Here is an 8,974-nt window from a genome sequence, read left to right as displayed (position 1 = left end):
GCTCGGAGGGGCGGCGGGATGGAGCCGCCGGGCCCGCCCCCGGCCTACGCCCCCGCCAACGGGGACTTCACCTTTGTCTCCTCGGCGGACGCCGAAGGTGAGCTGGCGGCGACGGGGCGGGCCGCGTGACGACCCGGGTCCACGGGCAGGCCTCCGCCTTCCCACGGGCCCCGAGTAGCCGCCGGGGTGTGGGCTGCAGGCCGGGTGGGAACCCCGGCCCTCGGGAGGCCTCCGCCTTCCCACGGGCTCCCAGCCGCCGGACGGTGACTGCCAGGGGATCAGCCGAACCCCGCGGTCTGATTGAAATTACTCAAGGGACGCCTCGATGGGCCTGAGGAGATGTCCGAGAACGAGCACAAAGTTTAGCTGTATTCTCTTTATCCCTAGAAGTCTGTGTTGTTGTTGTTTGTCTCTCTAAACCAACTTCCCTCCACGGGTTCCTACTTTATGTCGACTTGGTTATCCTGTCTGAGTGCCAGTTTTCCAATTTGTTGTGTTTGACCACAATAGCAAAAATAAGCGTGGGGAATCCGATGTCCCCCAAAGCCTTAACAGATTTCCTTGTGTTTTCAGGAAGCAGTTGTGGTGGAAAATTATCTTCTCCTTTCTCAGTTTCATACTTAACTCCTTGTAGCCTGAAGCTTCCTCTGCTAGACATTGTCAGATTTTTACTTTTGTTAGACTTTATGTATTCAAGTGGTCAGATTCCTGCCCGATATGAAAAGATCGCTGGAGAAATTTCAGTCTAGAGTAGAACTTAGAATTCCCTCAGAAGTCTGCTTTCATAATGTAGCACTGAGTTAAGCTTGTTATCAAGAGGCAACGTAGGTATTTACCAATAAAACAGTTGATATACACTTTATGAACGGAAATAGAGCAAGTCTAAACATCTCGGTCTTTTTCAGTTTATTTTTTTAATTTTCAAACGGTTGTACAGGGGATTACAATTTAACATGTCAGTTTATATGTACAGTACATGCTGATCAGTCATTCCTTCCATCATCTGCCCTCCCTTCTCCCCTTCTTCCTTCCTTCATTCACCAATCACCTCGTTTCCTTGCCATTTCAGCCTTTTTTTTTCATCTGCATTTATTAGCATAGGACTTAAAGAGAAGTATCAAATTTAACTTCTCAAGCTTAAAAAGATTGTCTTCCTTGGGTATTAGAACCTCGTGTTTGTTCAAACTCACATACCTGTATTGATTTTTCATATCTTTCTCACAGGATCATTTTCCTTAAGAACAGCTAAGATATCTGACAGGATAATGCATCTAGGTTACCCACTGACTCCATATACTAAGAAACTTGAAATGAGTAAACTACACAAGGTTTATTAAAACTTCTTCATATTTCCTCCAATTATACACAGTTCAGTGTGTATATACACATACACACATATAATATGAATAATAGTCAACCATATATATTAAGATAGCATGAAGACATGTATATTTTATATACAATTGCTATATATGTTATACATATTCTACAAATGTACAGTGATATCCTCATGTATATAACATTGTAAGGTTTACATTTACTGAATATTTCAAGCATACTATCTTTTTGTTGATGGTGGTGGTGGTTATAGGACTTGAACTGGGGTCCTAGTCGCTGTCCTTGAGCTCTTTTACTCAAGGCTAGCACTCTACCACTTTGAACTACAGCGCCACTTCCCGTTTTGTGGTGGTTAGTTGGAGATAAGATTCCTACTCCAGCTGGCTTTGAACCCTGATCCTCAGATCTTAGCCTCCTCAGTAGCTAAGATTATAGGCCTGAGCTGCCAGTCCCTGCCTAGCCTTTTGATCTTTAATATTAAACACCTGATGAGCTCTATTATTCATGTATATTTGAATTATAATTTATTTTTTTCCTCTTTTTTTGGTCAGTTGTGGGGCTTGAACTCAGGGCCTGTGCACTGTCCCTGAGCTTTTTCACTCAAAGCTAGTGCTTTACAACCTTAAGCCACAGTTCTACTCCCTTTCCCCCCCCCCATATAAAAATGAAGGAAAAAAAACCTCTTGTTACTATTTCCTTGAGTTCATTTTAATAATTATTTTATATGATCAGATGCACATAAGCATCAAACCTTTGTGTTTCTCACCTAAGAATATCTTCCTTTGGTCTCACTATGTGTGAATGCCTAGAGTCTTGTATAATTTATTATGTCCCAGTGTATTTTCTTATTTCTGCATCTGAGAAAAAAAAACACACCATTTTATTTTATTTCTGTCATTGGAGGTGCTTGAATTCCGCTTAGGTGCTGTCCCTTAGTTTTTTTTACTCAAGGCTAGCGTTGTACCACTTTTAGCAACACTGCCACTTTGGTTTTCTGGTAGTTAATTAGGGAGAAGGGTGTTATGGACTTCCCTGACCAGGCTGGCTTTTTTTTTTTTTTTGCCAGTTGTACCTGAAGTCAGCCTGGGCACTGTCCCTCACCTCTTCAGCTCAAGGCTAGTGCTCTACCACTTGAGCCACAGCACCACTCCTGGCTTTTTCTGCTTATGTGTTGCTGAGGAATTGAACCTAGGGCCTCATGCATGCTAGGCAAGCACTCTACCACTGAGCCACCTTCCCAGCCCCTGTCCTCCCCCTCTTCCCCCAAGCTGGCTTTGAACTGTGATCCTCAGATCTCAGCCTCCTCAGATTACAGGCATGAGCCACCAGCACCTGGCTAACACACCATTTGATTCTTATATTTTATAAGAAATTGAGGCTAAGCTGAGTACTGGTGGCTCATGCTTGAAATCCTAGCTACTCAAGAAGCTGAGATCTGAGGAGACTCTATTTTTTTTGGGTCCTGTTGTGGGGCCTGGACTCTGGGCTTGAGCACTGTCCCTCAGCTATTCAGCTCAAGGCTAGCAGTCTACCACTTGAGCCACAGCACCACTTCCAGCTTTTTCTGTTTACGTGGTAGTGAGGAACTGAACCCAGGGCTTCATTCATGCGAGGCAAGCACTCTACCACTAACCCACATTCCCAACCGAAATATGAGTCTTCTTTAGGTCAAATCTTGATACTTTTTCCATAGACATGCATATACAATCCATCTAACCAGCAGTGTCATGGTTTTGATTAAATGGAATCTGAGACACAGTAAAAATACATCAGCAGGGCCTGGGAAGGTGGCTCAGTGGTAGAGCGCTTGCCTTGCATGCCTGAGGCCCTGGGTTCAATTCCTCAGCACCACATAAGCAAAAAGAAAAAAGCTGGAAGTGGCGCTGTGGCTCAACTGGTAGAGGGCTAGCCTTGAGCTGAAGAGCTGAGGGACAGCGCCCAGGCCCAGAGTTCAAGCCCCACGACCAGACCCCCCCCAAAAAAAAAAGACATCAGCAGAAACATTTCAAATAGGAGGGTGAGAAAGCCAATTTAAGTACAGTAATATCTGAAGACCACATTATATAGTAAAGCATCTTAAATGAACTGATGCTATTAAAAGATAAAAAAGGGGTGAGAGGGCTGGGAGAGAATGATGAAAGGGGTACCATTGATCAACATGGTATTGTATTCATAACCTGCTTTGAACAATTACTTAAAGATAAGTTAAAAAAAAAAAGAGAGGTCTGGGAATGTGGGTGGCTCAGTGGTAGAGTGCTTGCCTGGCATGTATGAAGCCCTGGGTTTAATTCATCTACCACATAAACAGAAAAGGCTGGAAGTGGCACTGTAGCTCAAGTGATAGAGTGCTAGCCTCAGGGACAGTGCCCAGGCCCTGAATTCAAGCCCAGGACTGTCAAAAAAAATAATAGAAAGCGGAAAGCTGAGCATTGTGATTCCTCTGTGATCTGAGGCAGAGGCAGGCAGATCTGAAATTCAAGGTCAATCTTGACTGCATAGTAACATCCTGTCTCAAAAACAACCAAAAAGGGCTGGGAAGGTGGCTCAGTTGGTGGAGTGCTTGCCTCCCATGCATGAGGCCCTGCGTTTGATTGCTCAGCACCACATAAGCAGAAAAAGCTGAAAGTGGTGCTATGGCTTAAATGGTAGAGCCCTAGCCTTGAGCTGAAGAACTGAGGGACAGCACCCAGGCCTAGAGTTCAGACACCACGACCGACAAAAAAAAAGGCAACCAACAATCCAAATTGGGTTTGATCTGTGTCTCCTCATGTTTCCACTAACCTCTGATACCTCTTTCTATAAATTGACTAATGTATTAGAACTATAGAAAAGTTCTGAGTTTTCAGGAGGCTGAGATCTGAGGATCGCGGTTCAAAGCCAGCCCGGGCAGGAGAGACCTTGAGACTCCTATCTCCAATAAACCACCAGAAAACCGGAAGTGGCGCTGTAGCTCAAGTGGTAGAGCGCTCAGCTTGAGCTGAAGAGCTGAGCCCAGGCCCAGAGTTCAAGCCCCACAACCGCCAAAAAAAAAAAAAGTTCTGAGTTTGCATCCTGGTTTTACCATTGCTATCTGTGATCATAGCAAATCAACTTGGCTACTAAGTATACAGAATAAGAATAATAGTATCCCTGACAGTTTGCGAGTGTAAAGCACTTAGTACTGTACCTGGCAGAGTCGAGTGCCCCACATAAGTAATGTAAGTTGAAGCTGCTGCTTGGGTTTCAGTGTTAACTGGCTTCACACTTATTTTCCAATGTGAACTTTTAATTCTACTGACTGTCTTTTCTCTAACTGCAAATGTTTTCACCTTACAGCTGTTTTCTGTCTACTGCTCCTTCTGGATTGTGTTCAAGTTTCTTACTCTTTTTCTCCCAAGTTTCTTATTCTTAATGATACCTATCCTAACTCTTTGGCTACACATACCATGCTGAATGTTCCCCAGGATCTTGTCTTCATATGAATGTGTGTCCTGGGCTCCCTATCTTTTTTTTATTTTTAAGAAGCTTATTACCAAGCAGGTTATTTTGAAGGTCTTCTGTTCAAATCATTGGCCAATAATTACTATGTATCCTCTGTAATTTATATAAAATATTGCTAGTTACTAACCTAACGCAAAAGGCCAAGCTAGTCAAGTGGGGTTATAGGGAGATTTAATGTTAAGCAGATTAACAATAACCTACAACCTATATGGATCAACTAACCTGGGCTTCCTATATTGACTGCCTTTCTCTGTCCTGAATTACAAAACATGAGACTGAATACAAAGGTTTCTTTCTTGGCAATACCTTGCTTAACCATTGCTTTGAAACCAGCTAGGACCTGGTAGCTCATATTTATAATCCTAGCTACTCAGCAGGCTGAGACCTCATGATGAGGTTCAAAACCAGCCTGGGTAGGAAAGTTTGTGAGACTTCTATCTCCAGTTTGACCAGCATAAAGCTGGAAGCAGAGCTGTGACTCAAGTGGTAGAGCACCAGCCTTGAGTGCAAAAGCTAAGCAACAACACCCAGGCCCAGCATACCTTCCCTTTTGGCTTTTTAGTGGTTAATGGGTGATAAGAGTCTCAGAGAGGGCTGGGAAGGTGGCTCAGTGGTAGAGTGCTTGCCTTGCATGCATGAGGCCCTGGGTTCGATTCCTTAGCACCACATAAGCAAAAAGAAAAAAGCTGGAAGTGGCGCTATGGCTCGAGTGGTAGAACGCTAGCCTTGAGCTGAAGAGCTGAGGGACAGTGCCCAGGCCCAGAATTCAGGCCCCACAACCGGACCCAATAAAAAAAAGTGTCAAAGACTTTCTTAACTGATCTGGCTTCAAACTGAGATGCTGAGATTTTAGCCTCCTTAGTGGCTAGTAGAAAAGATTGTATTAGCCACTAGCCCCTGGTGAAGCTTTCATTATTCCTTATAAGGGAAAAGTACACTTAAAAGGATTTTATGAGAATTATTTAAGATAATATGTATAAAAGCCAGATCATTAAATATGTTAATAGAACATATGCTATGTGTGAATGAGTCAGTAAATAAATAGGAAAATTTAGACTGAATATTTGAGTCTGTGATGTAAATTTACATCCAGAAGTAGTAATGAAATGTATGTGTATAAAAGTAAGAATGTAATAATACATTCTTGTATTGTGTGTATATATATATTGTATACATATGTAAAATGTGGAAGTCCTTAAGGTAACTCGGTATGATGGTGCATACTTGTAATCTCAGCTACTAGGAAAGATGAAGATTGCAGTCTGAGGTCAGTCCCAGACAGATATAAGACTCTGAAAAAAGTAAAGCAAAAATATGCTTGGAGCTGTAGTTCAGGAGCAGAAACACTTGGCTAGCAAGCTGTAGACACAGTCAGACTCCCAATACCAAAAGACAAAGAATGTCCTTAAGTTGGATGCCAGCTTATGCCTATAATCCTAGCTACTCAGGAGGATGAGATTTTAGGATCTTGGTTGGAAACCAACCTAGCCAGGAAAGTTATCGAGACTCTTTTTTTGAGTAAACTACCAAAAAAAAATTTTTTTTTGTCAGTCATGGGGCTTGAACTCTGGGCCTGAGCGCTGTCCCTCAGCTCTTCAGCTCAAGGCTAGCACTCTACCACTTGAGCTACAATGCCACTTCTGGTTTTCTGGTGGTTTATTGGAGATAAGAGTTTCACAGACTTTCCTGCCCAGTCTGGCTTTGAACCGCGATCCTCAGATCTCAGCCTCCTGAGTAGCTAGGATTACAGGCGTGAGCCACTGGTGCCTGGCTCAAAAAAAATTTTTTTTAATCCTGAAGTAGAGCTGTGGTTCAAGTGGTAGAGCACTATCTTTGAGTAAAAGAAGCTCTGGTACAACACCCAGGCCCTGAGTTCCAGACCCAGGCTCAGAACTGGCCAAAAAAATATTAATAACTTGGTGTCTAAAGACCAGCAGCATTGATATTACCTAGTACAGAGGTATGTAGAATGTAGCTTATGCAGATTAGCTTTTTGACAAAGTTCCTGGGTGATTCATAAGCACATTAAAGCTAGAGAAACAAGCAGGGCACTGTGGCTTATGCCTATAATACTCGCTACTCAGGAGGCTGAGATTTGAGGATTGAGGTTCAAAGTCAGCCCAGGCAGGAAAGTCTGTGAGACTCTTATCTCCAATTAACCACCAGAAAACTGGAAGTGGTACTGTGGCTCAAAGTGGTAGAGTGCTAGCCTTGAACAAAAGAGCTCAGGGCCAGAGCCCAGGCCCCGAGTTCAAGCCCCATGACTGACCCCCACAAAAACAAAACAAAAAATGCTAGAGAAGCACTGGTTTAGAATATTATAAAATATCAGAAGAGAAGGAAATCATTTCTATTTAGAAGATAAGGAATTTTTGGGGGGAAGGAGGGAGGTCCGGTCATGGGCCTGAACTCTGGACCTGGGCGCTGTCCCTCAGCAGTTCAGCTCAAGGCTAGCGCTCTACCACTTGAGCCACAGTGCCGCTTCCGGCTTTTTTTTTTTCTGCTTATAGGGTGTTGAGGAATCAAACCCAGGGCCTCATGCATGCAAAGCAAGCACTCTACCACTGAGCCACCTTCCCAGCCCAAGATAAGGAAAATTTTTAATGGAGGTAATGCTTTGCCAAACATTAAACTATGTGTGTGTGCATGCACACTAGGCTTGGGGTTAAACTCAGGGCCTGTCACTGTCCCTGAGCTGTTTTATTTTGTTTTGTTTTGCTTTTGTTTCTATACATGATGGAAGGAGTACTTCCATTTGTAAGGAACTACATAGGAGAGAATTGTCTACCACCAAGAAATGGTCAGCTAGGTGGTGTTACATGCCTGTAATCCCAGTTACTTGGCAAGTGGAAACAGCAGTCTTAAGTTTGAAGCCATCTAGATGTGTATTTCAAGTGCTGGAGTGCTTGCTTAGGAAGGGCAAGGCCCTAAATTCAGTCCTCCATACTGTCCTTCCACAGTTGTCTAATAAAAAAAAAAAATTCAATGTTGCTGGAGGTTTGGCTCTGTGGCAGAGAGCTTGGCACAAGGGTAAGTTCAAAACTCCAGTAACCACAAAAATGTTTTTAGTGTACATAAAGTATGCTGTAAAATGTATGGTACGAAGGGAGTGGTAAATTACAGGAAGTAATCCTGAGAGTATTCAGAGATGGTGTGTTCTTTAAAGGATAAAGGAGTTCTTCAGACTTAAAATGTGGACTATACCAGTATAATAATGGAAGTGGATGTAATCTCTGTGTCTTATGCTTCTCAATATTTGTTTTTGGTGGTATTAGAGTGTGATTTAGAGTCTGGTGCTTGCTTGGCTAGTATTCTAACACTTAGCTATTTCTCTATCCTGGCCTTTCACTGGCCATTTTGGAGATGAGTCTCAGAAACAAAGTCTGTGTACTTAATCTGGCCTCAAATCTCAGTCTTCCAGTTCAGCCTCCTGAGTAGCTAGAATTACAAGCATGAGCCATCACTATCCCCAGCTTGTAGATCATATACTTCCCAGTCTTTACAGACTTAATATGCTAATTTAGACTATGCACTTTCTGGGACAAAAAGCTGTGCTTTACTGTGGGGCAGTACCCCACTTACTCCCTCACATGGAATCCAGCGCATGTCAAATCTCAGTAGATGTTTGAATGGAATCAGTTCCTATAGAATATTTTTTGTAGGACTGGGAATGTGCCTGAGTTGTAAAGTGCTTGCCTAGCATGCATGAAAATGTGGGTTCAATTCTTCAATATCACATAAACAGAAAAAGCCAGAAGTGGCTCAAGTGGTAGAGTACTAGCCTTGAGCAAAGAAGCTCAGGGACACTGCCTAGGCCCTGAGTTCAAGCCCAGGACAGGCAAAAAAAAATCGTATGTATTTGTTTAATCTTATGTACATGCTGTATACCAGCCAATATGATTGCTGAAAAATCATTAAAGTGATTATAGTTAGAGAAAAGCATAAAAAGTTAAGAGGTACAAATTTGCATGACAAGGGCTGGGAAGGTGGCTCAGTGGTAGAGTGCTTGCCTTGCAATGCATGAGGCCCTGGGTTCGATTCCTCAGCACACATAAGCAAAAAAAAAAAAAGCCGGAAGTGGCGCTGTGGCTCAAGTGGTAGAGCGCTAGCCTTGAGCTGAAGAGCTGAGGGACAGCGCCCAGGCCCAGAGTTCAGG

At 43.2% G+C, this 8,974-nt stretch overlaps 1 protein-coding gene across 1 annotated transcript in view; it reads left to right on the top strand.

Annotated features, from left to right (window-relative positions):
• The first annotated feature begins 6 nt into the window (after nucleotides 1-6).
• Yipf4 (Yip1 domain family, member 4) overlaps nucleotides 7-8,974 on the top strand; it is a 27,560-nt gene continuing 18,592 nt past the window's right edge. Inside the window, exon 1 of the mRNA XM_013013795.1 lies at nucleotides 7-97. Coding sequence (XP_012869249.1) covers nucleotides 19-97 — 79 coding nt within the window. The 5' untranslated portion in view covers nucleotides 7-18. The remainder of the gene's footprint in view (nucleotides 98-8,974) is intronic.

The sequence above is a fragment of the Dipodomys ordii genome, unplaced genomic scaffold (genome assembly GCF_000151885.1).
Source record: "Dipodomys ordii isolate 6190 unplaced genomic scaffold, Dord_2.0 Scaffold20, whole genome shotgun sequence".
In the NCBI taxonomy this organism is placed as follows: Eukaryota; Metazoa; Chordata; class Mammalia; order Rodentia; family Heteromyidae; genus Dipodomys; species Dipodomys ordii.
The sequence above is the reverse complement of the archived record's forward strand: the minus strand, read 5'-3'. Positions and strand labels throughout refer to the sequence as shown.